Raw genomic sequence first — 13,837 nt, 5'->3', positions numbered from 1 at the left:
AAATAAATAAATAAAATCTTTAAAAAAAAAAAAAAAAAAGATGTGGCATAGGAAACTCAGTAAGGGAGAAATTACTTAACAAAGAAGCACAGTTTCCACTGTAGTGTTTCAAAGTCAAATACTCTTTAAATATAATAATACACATTAAACTATACTTGACAACTGGCAATATGTTAATAACTAAGCTATTTAAGCATTAACTGCACCGAACATTATTTCGCTGTACTTCTATTTACAAACTGACCAGTTGAAGTTTAACAATTCCAATTTTCAAAGTGGTTTTTCTACATAAACTTATTGAAATATTTTTACAACGCTTAATAGATTACATTATTTTTAAGGAACTTTTCAGTATCACGAATTTTTCTTGAGCTTGTATTTTATACCAAGACTAGAGCAAAATAGAATCTGAATATTAGGATTCATTTTGATCTAACCAATGGCTGTAGAGCCATTCAACAAGAGTAACAGTTTTTGACCAATCACAAAAACATTTTATAAGGATCCTGGCTATAAATTGAAGTTCACACCATTCAGAAGCTGAGAAATCTCCAAATTATATCAAAATCCTACCACAGACCAAAGCTAACACCCCTCACCAACAAATACTTAAGTATCTACAACTAAGTCACTACTCCAAGCACTGGACATAGCAGTGAAAAAAACAGATCATTCCTGGGTGTCTCAGTTAAGTGTCTGCCTTCGGCTCAGGTCATAATCCTGGCGTCCTGGGATGGCGGCCACATGTGGCTCCTCACTGAGTGGGGAGTCTGCTGGGGGATTCTCTCTCTCCATCTGCCCCTCCCCCTACTCATTCTCTCTCTCTCTCAAAATAAATAAATAAAATCTTAAAAAAAAAAAAAAAGATTATTTCACTACACTATCCAAAAGAGAACTAAAGAGAAGGTGGGGGGGGCCTCACTGGCTCACTTGGTAGAGCATGCACCTCTTGATCTCAGGGTTGATCTCGAGCCCCATGTTACATATAGAGATTACTTAAAAAATTAAATCTTTTAATAAATTAAATTGAATGAACAAACGAGGAAAAAGAAAGAAAGAAAGAAAGAAAGAAAGGAAGAAAGAAAGAAAGAAAGAAAGACAAGCAGGAGGGAGGGAGGGAGGGAGGGAAGGAGGAAGGAAGGAAGGAGGAACCAGATTTACGGAATCATTAAAATTCTGATCCACTTATTACCAATCCAATTTAGACTTCTATATTCTTAACAAAGGACATAATTACATTCATTAGATAATAGGTATGATGAATTGTTTTAAACTTTTACTTATTAAATAATCTCTACCTGCCATGTGGGGCTCAAACTCATAACCCCAAGATCAGGAGTGACATACTCCACTGACTGAGCCAGCCAGGTCCCCTAGGTACGATGCATTTCTAACCCTACTTTCAAGTAAAGCTAGAGAATACATGCACAATTCATAACTATACAAAAAATTTGTGTGTATTTTGCTGAAAATAATAAAGTTCTGCTCAAGAAAACAATCTCCTCCAGAAAAAAAGCTCAACTTAAAAAAAAAGTGGGATGGTCCTCAGACTATTACTTTGTAAAAAAACATACATAAATCATAAAATCTTACATTATCATTGTTTAAATTTCTCAGATTCCTAGAACAAGGAAACCATAGTTTATCAGGTCATACTGTTTTCTATTTGTTTCTTTGGACATGGAATATACCCACCTTTCTTTGGTAGTCCCCTTCCTTTCCCAGATCTGGATCGCCTATCTAGCAACCTTCCCTTTGGACTGGTTGGTACAGTTACTCCACTTCTAAGGGCTTCGCTTCCATTATCACTGACTGAATCACCTCTGCCAGAGTCCCGGGATGAATTTTTCCTCAGGCGCCTTTTTGCCTTGGCATTAATTCTAGCTTCATTAATGGAGGATGCTGAAATCCAATTTCCATTTATCTCATTTTTTATTTCTTCAGTCCCAGCATTTTCTTCATCACCAGAAAAAAGAGAGTCACTTAAATTATCAGGATCTTAAAGAGAAAAATGAAGAAAGGAAATTCTACATAATCCACCGGTTATCGTCACAAGTTATATTAGGTTTAATCACATGAAATTACTATTTTTTAGGTCAGAAACAGTTATATATGGGCAATTTTATATGATTTGATGTAATAAATGACAACTAAACAAGATTACTTTTCACATTATCATAGAAAGTAAACTAAGTGAATTTTGATGAGCGAAGTTTAATGAAAGCATGTTATCTCATATGTTTAGAAAATAAAATCTATGTTAATATACAACCACAGATAAAACCTTTAGGCTTTTGTGAGCTAAGAGTGTTAAGCAATTGGAGATAGTAAGAAAATACTAAGAATCTTGAGAGAAGAGGTAAACTAATATTTACAGAATGCCTACTATTATTTATCAGGCACTGTGCTGGATGTTTTGTCGTTTACCCACAAGTTTGAGAGCTATTTATTATATACAAGACGATTAATACAGATAAGGAAACTAAGGCTTTGAGTGTTTAAACAACTTGCCAGACAACTCATGATTAATTACAGACACTTAGGAAATATTACTAATCCAAAGAGCCTGAAAGGTATTTGGCAAATAAATGATCACATATGATTACTGAGCTGAACTGCTGAGGATTCATTGCTTTCAAAGGTAAAGCTTGGGGAAAAAAAAAAAGATAAAGCTTGCTATCGAAGTTTTAATTCACCTATCCAAACTTCACTTATTTTACTTATTATCTTCTGACAATCTTCCAGGCTATGTACGATTTATACGTTATTCCCTGAAAGACAGCAACATATTTGGAGTTTCCAATGGTCCCATTTAGAATGTCATCCCTACTGCTCTTTTCACTTAGCAAAATCCTTTAGGATACACTCAAGTTTTATTTCCTCCATAAAAACTTCCCTAACAATTCTAGCCACAATAACACTAATGCCCACACACCATTCCTTTACCACATCACGGAAACCACTCTGTTATTTCTAATTTATGCAGCAGTCTTGCTTTTCTAAATAAGTCGTAAGCCTCAAAAGAGGAACCATGCCTTTACCTGTACTTCCCTGTACCCTCAGCACCTAACAGAGTATCCTTCATACTATCAACTCAAATGTCCGTGGAGATCAATGGCATGGAGACAGTTGGCTTTGCTCTGAAAACTTTCTAAGTTGGTAAACTACTGAATTAGTTACCCATGGGCCAGAGTTTTGTTCATTATGGCTAACTCAAGTTAGAGTTAAATTTCTCAAATGGTTTTACATTTCCTAAATGTAATTAGACTGTGTAAAGTCTATGTGTATAGGCTTTAACATGTTTTAAGATAAAATGTTGAAACAGAAAATTTCTTAAATCAACCTACAAAAAACAGATGTGTTGAAATCTTTATAATTCTTGACAAAAAGTACAAAAGTTAAGAACAGACATTGTGGTAATCAAAAAACAAACATAACAGTAAGGAGTTCAATTACATCATTAGATTCCTAAATAGTCTCTGTGCCTTCAATCTTCAAACCATTCTCCAAACTTCATGAAAACTGATTTTCTAAAACATGTCCCCACTGAAAACCACTGAAGGTATTCCCACTGGGTCAAAATAAACTTTAAACTCAATACCTTGTAACTTAAGATCCTTCATGATCTTGTCCCTGCTTATATCATCAGAGTAATTGCTGACCACTCCCACATTCAAACAGTCAAGAGCTTAGATTTGATATTATAGGTAGTGATGGGGGGATTAGTTTAGCAGAGAAATACAGAATATATGAGGAAGAAAATAAAGTATAAAATGGAAGACCAACTAAGAAAATGTTACAATAATTCAGTCACTAACTAACTGAAAAGATCAAGGGTGATAACTTTGAGGTAAATAAGAAAGCAACAGTCAAAGAAAAAATAAAGAGCTTTTAAACAGAATAAAGAAGCATGAAATGTAGTCTTAAAAAAATTTTTAGACTAAGACAAGAAGTCAGAGTTAGAGGGTGAGTTTGAGACATCATCACAACCATCATCATAACTAAACTACTACAACTACTAGTAGCAGTAGTAGTCACAGCAGTAGCGCAACTTCTTTCGTCATTACCATCATCGTTGTTACTACTAGATCCCAGGTTCGATGCTAGGCACTTTACATACATGCTCTATAATCTTCACGAAGCTCTATAATGAAGCTGTTTATCCTCAATTTACAGATAGAAGATGTTTCATAGAAAAGTTACATATCTAAAAAGGATTGTGGCCAGGATTCAAATCCACATTTAAATCTCAGATGATTTTAACTGTAGAAAACACAGAGCTAGAATATAGCAGAGTATTGACAGCCAAAGAGACAGGACAAGGGAGTGATTATAAAGAGAGAAAAGCAGAAGAGTAAGAGGAAGGAGAAAAAAAGACCAGAATCAGACAAGTTAGATGGAATTTCAAGTAAGAGCAGGCAGTTGAAGAAAACATTAAACATCTACCTGTAACATACTGCTTTCTTTATTCTATACTTACAGAAAACCACTAAACTCAGCGAGAAGATAAAGGACTTCAAAATACAATAAAATACTTTAAACTGTCCCTTGGAGTACTGACATATTCAATTTCAACATACTTCCCACAACTGAGTTCCAACTATTTTAATATCCTTTCAAGAATGTTTGTATGACTGCAGCAGAACATATCTAGGTATATTTTATCTATTAGATCTTATAATTTTTAACCCATGTTTCTATCAATTACTCTTTTTATTTTGCTATTCATGTTTACCTAGTTTTTTGTTTCTTGGGTTTTATTTGAGAGAGAGAGAAAGACAAAGTATACACTCGAGCAGGGGATGTGGGATGAAAAGAGAGAAATCCTCAAGCAGACTCCCCACTAGTACGGAGCCCAATGCAGAGCTCAATCCCAGGACCCTGAGATCATGACCTGAGCTGAAATCAAGTTAGCCACTTAACCGGCTGAATCATCTAGGTGCCCCATATTTACCCAGGTTTTAGGGTTCCACAACCGCTATTGATCTGACTTTAAGAAAACCAAAGTACAAAAGATAAAAAACCTGAGTACATAATGTGGTGACCTCAAAATTGTTTTCCACTCTGTACTAATTCCCCTTCTAAGTTCTCTAGCATCTCATAGCAACCAATCTAACTTACAGTATCACAGTAGCAAACTGTCAAATTTTCAATTAATGGGTCCACTGATTGGCATAATTAGAATTAACTAATTATTAGCACATTTTCATTTGTTACATACAAAACATGTGCTATGGGCATGACACATATACACTATAATCTCATTTAATCCTAACAATAAACCTATAGAGAGGGCATTTGTACCCCAGTTTTATACATGAGAAAACTGAAGGTCAGAGCAAACAACCTACTTCCCCAAACTAACAGAGCTGGTCAAAGTAGAAGTTGAAATTAATACACTAGTCTGACTTGAAATATTTGCTACAGGAAGAATTTGTAGCGAAGGTCTGTCTTAGGCTCATCCAAGTATTGAAGAACTACAAGTCCTTTATATTAAGGCAGTTCTGGCCAGAGGCACCAAGAACAGGGTTAAAAGAACTAGCAACTTGTTATAGACAGAAAACAATATAAAACTTAGAGTTTTGCTGTCTCACAGAAATATAATGCAGGCCAAATATGTAATTTTAAATTTCCTAGTATCTACATTAAAAAGAAACAGGTGAAATTAATTTTAATATATCTGATTTACTCTACTAGATCTGTTATAGACTTTGAACATAGAATCAAATAAAAAGTTACTGCGGTATTTTATTCATACTAAGTCTCAAAATCTGGGATGTGTTTGTACCTCCAGCACATCTCAATTCAGGCAAGTCACATTTCAAGTGCTCAATAGCCACATGTGGCTAGTAGCTATCGTACTGGGCAGTGCAGAAAAGCAGCAATTATCTACATGTGAAATACATTCTTAAAATACATTCTTACCATCCCCACTTCAATGAAGCAGGGATATCATGCCTATTTATAACCCTAAAAACAAGTATTCACATAGCTACTGTATATAGCAGCACCAAAATAATCATTAATTATTGCAATAATTTTTTTCAACTATAATTTTCTAGCATACTTTAAATCAGGTTTATAAATACAAAATGGCAAAGAGGTTTCAACTTCAAAGCATCTGTTCAGATCAAAGAAAACTATATAATTTGTACACAATGAATTAGTCATTGAAAAAACAAAACTACTATTAATATTAAAAAATGAAGTATGATAAATATATTTAAATTACAAGAAAGTGGTCTTTTCAAAACTAATAAAATTATAAAGCAAAGAATTATCTACAATATACCAATAGGAAAAGCTCTCACCATTCAGAATATTTCAAAATCCTAATTAAGATTATTCTGTAGTTATAAATACATTTTAAGTTTTCTGAAGTCACTCAACATTTAAACCTCTATTCCACAAAACCACTTTTTTTTTTAAAGATTTTATTTATTTTTTGACAGAGAGAGACAGCAAGAGAGGGAACACAAGCAGGGGGAGTGTGAGAGGGAGAAGCAGGCTTCCCGTGGATCAGGGAGCCTGATGCAGGGCTCCATCTAAGAACCCTGGGATCATGATCTGAGCAGAAGACAGACGCCTGGGGCGCCTGGGTGGTACAGCAGTTAAGCGTCAGCCTTCGGCTCAGGGCGTGATCCCAGCGTCCACATCAGGCTCCTCTGCTTTGAGCCTGCTTCTTCCTCTCCCACTCCCCCTGCTTGTGTTCCCTCTCTCGCTGGCTGTCTCTATCGCTGTCGAATAAACAAATAAAATCTTTAAAAAAAAAAAGAGAGAGCTGCCTAATGGCTGAGCCACCCAAGCGCCCCCACAAAACCATTTTTATGATAATGTGCTATTGGAGCATCATAGAAAATCAAGAAAAATACCATAGGTAATATAATAATATACAATATATAAATTATTAATTAGGAAAGAGATCAAAGATACCAATAATAGTTTATAATTTAGAAATCACTAGCTCATTTGAAAATATTAATGAACAGGTTCACTATTCCTCTCCATTCTGCACCATACAGTTTATTATAGTGGAGACTAAGAATGTATCAAATGTGAAACGACAGGCAGAAAAATAAGGACATGTGAAGAATTTCTTTTTTTTTTTAAAGATTTTATTTATTTATTTGACAGAGATAGAGACAGCCAGCGAGAGAGGGAACACAAGCAGGGGGAGTGGGAGAGGAAGAAGCAGGCTCACAGTGGAGGAGCCTGATGTGGCTCGATCCCATAACGCCGGGATCACGCCCTGAGCTGAAGGCAGACGCTTAACCGCTGTGCCACCCAGGCGCCCCCATGTGAAGAATTTCTATAAAAATAAGAATCACAGGGGCACTGGGGTGGCTCAATTAGTTACGCGTCTGCCTTCGACTCAGGTCATGATCCCAGGAGCCCTACATCGGGCTCCCTGTACAGCAAGGGAGTCTGCTTCTCCCTCTCCCTCTGCCCCTCCCTCCAGCTTGTTCTCTCTTCCCTTCTCTCTCAAATAAATATTAAAAAAAAAAAAAAAAAAGAATCACAAACTCGATTTTAAAAATAATATAACTCATTTTCTTGTAGCATGAATAAGATGGCTTTTAAAGTAAAGATGGTTTTAATACTATATTTTCATAAAATTTTGTAGGACCTCAAACATGCTCACAATACAGTTGAGGTTCAAAATATTCTTACTTACCTGCAGTGTTCACATTCAGTATTTGCTCATTTTCTACATCCATAGTTCCTTAATGTCACTTGCACTGATTAAATTACTAATGGAAGTCTTCTCTTGGGATCTATTTCCTTAAAAAGAAAAAAGTTTCAGTATCTTCCAAACTGACATAATTAATGTAAACTGAATTTACTTAATCACACTGTAAAAAAAAAAATCAGCACATAACTTCATTTTCAAAAAAGAGCTCTCTTTACTTTGAAAAATAGTTTACCACTATTAACATTTGGTTTCAATTTTCCTGACAAGTGTATCTGTGTCCCAAAAAAACACCCATATTTCTGAATGTGCCAAAGCACCCCTTTAACTTGGAAGTAAAAGATGTATTTGCTATACATGTTTACTTCAAATTAAAGCAGTATATACATAACCCAAATTTCTTAGGACTACCAGGCCTCATAATTAATCTGATGTACATAATATTGGATAGTTCACTACCAATGAATTGTAAGAACTACTACAAAATGCAAGCAACAGTTTTAATCAAGCGTATCACATGAGTGTGTTAATTTTTCACACTACAACATATCTGAAGGCAGATAGGTCTGCCATTTCATCACTAGGTATCCATAATTACAGTTGTAAGACTTTGAGATTGGGAAAAATTTTTGTAAATGGTGTTTTCTACAATGAGAGTATTATTTTCATAATCTGAAAACCCACTCCTTTTTTAATTTAAAAAAAATTTTTTAAAGATTTTATATTTAAATAATCTCTACACCCAATATGGGGCTCAAATTTACAACCCTAAGATCAGGAGTTGCATCCTCTACAGACTGAGCCAGCCAGGTGCCTTCCCCATTCTCTTTTAAAAAGAAAAACAAAAACACCTTGCCTTTAAATGATAAGTACAATGGCATTAGCATCTCAGTATTATAGATTTCAGTTTCAACATGGCTTAAAAATTATTAATGCTGAAGGCTCTGATGAAATCAGTTACCTTATATTGAATTTAGTGATACAAACCTAATGTCACTTGAAAGACTATCAAAATACATTTTCATGAAAACTATTACCAGAAGGTGTAACCAAATGATTTTAGAATCTCTCTGTAAATATTTTTAAAATAATGCTTTACAGTACTTAAGCACTGATCTTTTCAAGCCATATAGGTTAAATATAAGCCCTCCCAATCATTTATAATCATTTCACTAGCAGTGCGCTTTCAAGATAAAAATGCACAAATTAATGAAAATGACTAATAAACTAATTACAGGAAAGCATGTATTTCTCATACAACATAACCTAGTGTTAGATGTCATTTTAGGATAATAATATATGATGACTCCTGGGACTCAACTGATTTTTTTTTTTTTAAAGTAAACTCTATGCCCAATGTGGGGCTCAAACTCATGACTCGGAGATCGAGTCACATGCTACACAGACTGAGTCAGCCAGACGCCCCTCAACTAACTTTTAAATTCCTTAATATATACTTTTTTAACATCTTAAAAGTTTATAGTCCTTTGATCCAGATAAGGGTATTATTTGGTAAAACAAAAATAAACACACCTTAATGCTACAATGATAAACTTCTTAATATGGCATAATCCTTAGGCTACCAGGATGCAATTATACCACTTCAGAAGTTAAGAAAATGGTGAGATCACTCTAATTCTACTCAGAATAAACAGACTTACATGATTCTATATAATAGCTTTTCACTATCATAATTTCCACCAACTCTGGATTTGGGGGAAAAAATGACCCTTAAAGATATGTATATAGAGATTCATATAAATATATAAACAAAAATAGTTCACAAACCTAAGCATTACTGTTCTCCATGTCTGAAAATGCCATATCTGTTTCATTTCATAGGACTTACATGTTATAGGAAAGTGAAAATGTCTTATGTATATATGAGCTTTTTAAACTAGAGTTACAGTAAAAAGTCTTTTTCTTACTTGATGCAAGTATAATCTTGGAGAGAATACTTTCAGCAGAACCTAGCTACTAAAGGAAATGAAATTATTATAACTGATGTTTATAAAGCCTTTTATAATTCACAGAGAATTTTACAAGCATTATTTCATGTTCCTCTCGGAACAACTTTGAGCTATTTACTTCACTTTGCACACAACTAAACAAATTCAGAGAAGGTAGGTGATCTGTCCAAGGAGAGACAGCTGCTCAACGGAAGAACGAGAACCCAGACCTTCTCAATCCAGTACTGCTTGCACAAGTTCAATACAAGATTTTTATATCCCATAAGAAGATTCTTTTTTAGGGCTAAGAGACAGAAGCTTATTAAAACACAGACTCTTATTGTTGTATCAAATCTTTAAATACTACTTTCAAAACACTAAAAATAATATTTATTTTAAGCTATTACACAAAAGACATTCAGTTGGGCAAAGGAAATTATTAGGTATGACTATCATCTATAACTTACCATATTTGTTTTTATTAAGTAATCCTAACCAGAAAAAAAAAAAAGCCTTGTCTGTGTCTTTAGGCAATGATAATGCAATCAAGAACTCAGTCACACTTGATAGCAACACAGACATTTTAAGAATTTAGAGAAAGATAAAGATACATTGTATGCTTTTCCTCTTCAAAGTACTGGAGCTTTTTTCTAGTTTACTTAACAATTCATAAGATTTTTGCCCCAAACTTAACAAAAACATAAAGCAAAAATTCTAAATGCCACATCCTTAAAACTAAACAATAAAAGTAATTTGCAATAACAAAAATATACATAGAAGTTTGACAAAATTAAGGCTAACATTAAACAGTTTTCATTTCTTCAATGTGTTTTACAGAAACATATAATCTGAAGTATTCAAATGCCATGACGTTCCCCAGGAGAGAAAGCCTCACCTTCCCACCACCCCCCACCCCAAAAATCTGCTTCCTGAAATATACCTCATAAACCACTCTGACAGTTTCTAGAGTCAAGTTTAAGCCATAGGTTAACCAGAAAATTATCTGTATTCATTCCAGGGCTACAATCACAGTTAATTAGCAACTTAAAATAAAATCAGCAAAAAGTATTCAACCACAATGATGCAAAAGCAAGCAGTACAGAAAATATCAAAGTGTCATTTATTTTTGCACTCCCAGCAACTATTTTTCCTTTCTCGTTACTACAACAGAAGAACCAACCAAAATAGAATTCAAAGATCCCTGCTAAGATAGTAAGGGATTTAAGAAATCCATAATGAAGGAAGGTTAAGGGCACAAATACAAGTAATTAAATTTAGAACGCATCGGCAGTGCTCCCCTTTTAGAAAAGTATACTGTGGTTTCTAAAAAAAACTTACATTAGTAAGAATGCTAAAATTCTAAAACTCAGCAGTAAAAATACAAGTAAAAACAGGCAGTGACTTCTTTTTCACACGAAGCTGCATTTTTGATCGTTTTAATCATTGCAGATACTGCACAGTTGGCTGGGTACACAGCCAGTTCTCAAGAGGGGACGGGAGATGGGAGATACTGACTTTTCTGCAGACAGTTTTCGAAGCTCGGGCGGGGGAGGGGCGGGGGACACGACGACACGACCCCTCCTCGCGTACACTGCAGCACCAAATTGACGAATGCAGCAGGAAAGGCCTGCGTTTCGCAGAAAGAGGGCTCCCTTCCTGTCTTTGTTTTCTCTGTGAGATTTTCACTTAAACTAAAAAAGCGACCCTTCGCCCAAAGTCCGCGCAGGGCCGGGGAGGCTAGCACGTGTCCGCCTCGCAGCGACCCCTCCCGCAGCGGCTGGCCTTCCTCCCCGCCGCGGGCGCAGGTCGCGACCCCGCGGGTCCCGGTCCAGGCCGGCCCCGGGGGCTCCTGGACGGAGCAGCCGGGCCTGGGCTCCAGAGCGCGGGCCGGGGTCTGGGAACGCTGGGCCGGGGCCCGCCAGGGAGGCCAAGGGGGCGGGGAGGGCGCGAACCTTCCTCACAGGATTTCAGTCAGCCCAGAAACACGCCTCCCAACGTCCCCCCCCCTCAAAGTACAAATGAAAACTCGGCTTTCGCGAGGATGAGGAGCAGCCCCTCGCTGGCGAGCGTCCCGCGCACCCCGCTAAGCGGGGAGAGGGTCCGGGGGGGGGCGGGCCCGCGCCGCCGCGCTCCGGGGCCCCGGCCCGGGAGGGAACCGGGGCCCGCCCTCCGCAGCCCGGCATTGGGGCCGCCGCGGCCCTGCTTGCCGGGCTCGGAAGAGGAGGCCGGACCCCCGCCCACCCGGCCCGGCCCCGATCGGACCACGGCCTCAGGCCCCCTCCCCCTACCAACGTGCGACTGCCTCCGAGGAGAGACCGGCTGAAGGAGAGAACGCAGTCGTTCCGAGCGTGCGAGCCGCCACGCTGGTACTGACCCCTCGGGCCGCCGCCGTTGCCACTGCTCGCCCAGGTCCCCAGTCCACCCGCCCAGACCCCGCTGCTCCGCCTCTGCCGCCGCCTCAGAGCGTCTCTGCCCCCTCTCGCTCTGTTTGTTTTTGTTTTGTTCTACCCAGTAACACGGGGGCGAGAGAGCGGCGTTTATTGGCCGAAGCGAGGAGGCCCGCTGGCCAATCGTAGCGGTGGAGCGGGAGACGAGGAGGAAAAAGGGAGGGAAGTGAAACGTGGAAAGCTGGGCAGGGGCGCCGGGAGGCGCATGCGCGTCGGGCTCCTGGAACTGGCCGGAGAGAGAGCCGGGAGGGAAGCTGGGGGCGGGAGGTTGGGAGGCGCTGCAGGATGGAAGCTTAGGCGAAAGGGCAGTGCCTTAGGGTGAGGACCAGGCTGAGGCTGCCTTGACCCGCTCACCCATTCCTCTCCCAGGGCAGTCAGCATTCCCGGCTAACTGTTGGGCTTCCAGAGGGTCCCTGTGTCCATTTCCTGACGCTCCTCAGGCAAATACCCTTAATCTCCACAGTTGCTTCTCCCGTGGGTCCTGCTCACTCCTTAGCTCCTACTGGGTACGCTAAGAACTTTATCTCAGTGAATGCTCTCATCCCTTGAAGATAGAAATCACTCCCATTTCACAGATGAGGAAACAAACACCCCAAAACTCTTTGAAGTCTCTGTGCTAATCATGACTAGTTAGGCTCCTGGGATTCAAACTCCCACAGTCCCACTCCAAGACGGGGGTTCTCAATCATAGCTATTACTTCTTTATTGATACCTGTACCCCGCTTGGCTGTTGTTGGTGTCTTTCTTTCTTGGCTGCAGTCTGTTTTGCTTATCTTGTGCACTCATTCTTCCTCCTTCCCTATCCCCTGAGGAAATGACCAGAACCTTCTACTGTCTACTCTCAGGAAAGGATTCGATCATTATCTCTGGCCGGATTTTCCGATTGTCTGATGTGCAACACCTGAATGCCAGTCTGTTGATCTTTCGGCAGCCAAACTGCCTCCTTTCCCCACCAGGGAGCTCCCTCCCCTGACTTACCCCTTTCTGCCCAGTCACCCTGCCTGACAGTCATCTCTAATGGTATTATTTCTCTGAACAACAACAACAAAAACCCCCTTCACTAGCTTCCCATTGCCTGCCTGAAGCGTCAGCACCTCAGCCAGGTCTTCAAGGACCCACAGTGTGATTCTTTGTCCTTTCTGACTTTCAGGATTCTCTGGCCATGTCTCCACAACCTCCCATTCCACACACACCCTTGGCTGGAATCCTCTTGGACCTCTCACTGTTCCATATGCTTCCCCACCTCCTGAGGGTTCTTTATCATATCATACCTTGAAATGCCTCTCTTATCCCCCATCTCTGCCTGGTGCAATCCTGTCCCTGTTTCTCAGCTCTCCAGCACAGGCCTTCTTGAGCCTCCTGACTGGACCTGAATTTCCTGTCTTCTGATTCCTCCCAGTAACAACTTGTACCTCTGGGGACATTGAAACATTCTGCCTGGCATTATGTTGTCTGAATCCCTATCCTAACTCTTCTCTCCATTAAACTGTCACCTTGTTGAAGGTAAGACTTGTATCTTTTTTTTTTTAATTTTATTTTATTATATTATGTTAATCACCATACAGTACATCCCCAGATTCCGATGTAAAGTTTGATGCTTCATTAGTTGCGTATAACACCCAGTGCACCATGCAATACGTGCCCTCCTTACTACCCATCACCAGTCTATCCCCTTCCCCCACCCCCTCCCCTCTGAAGTCTTCAGTTTGTTTCTCATAGTCCATAGTCTCTCATGTTTCATTCCCCCTTCT

General features: G+C 39.0%; 1 protein-coding gene across 4 annotated transcripts in view; it reads right to left on the bottom strand.

The window, feature by feature from the left end:
- PDCD4 (programmed cell death 4) overlaps window positions 1–12,169 on the bottom strand; it is a 29,697-nt gene extending 17,528 nt beyond the window's left edge. Inside the window, exons 1-3 of one of the 4 annotated variants that reach the window (XM_002913560.4) lie at window positions 12,014–12,169; window positions 7,676–7,782; window positions 1,696–1,998 (exon numbers count right to left, since the gene is read on the bottom strand). In XM_002913560.4, the coding sequence (XP_002913606.1) occupies window positions 1,696–1,998; window positions 7,676–7,718 (346 nt within the window). In that variant the 5' untranslated portion in view covers window positions 7,719–7,782; window positions 12,014–12,169. Of the gene's footprint in view, window positions 1–1,695; window positions 1,999–7,675; window positions 7,783–9,618; window positions 11,109–11,154; window positions 11,877–11,927 lie in introns of those variants that run through there. The other 3 variants (XM_034663277.1, XM_034663278.1, XM_019805963.2) reach the window with 3 other exon arrangements.
- Window positions 12,170–13,837: the final 1,668 nt, after the last annotated feature.

This window comes from Ailuropoda melanoleuca, chromosome 6 (assembly GCF_002007445.2).
Source record: "Ailuropoda melanoleuca isolate Jingjing chromosome 6, ASM200744v2, whole genome shotgun sequence".
In the NCBI taxonomy this organism is placed as follows: domain Eukaryota; kingdom Metazoa; phylum Chordata; class Mammalia; order Carnivora; family Ursidae; genus Ailuropoda; species Ailuropoda melanoleuca.
The sequence above is the reverse complement of the archived record's forward strand: the minus strand, read 5'-3'. Positions and strand labels throughout refer to the sequence as shown.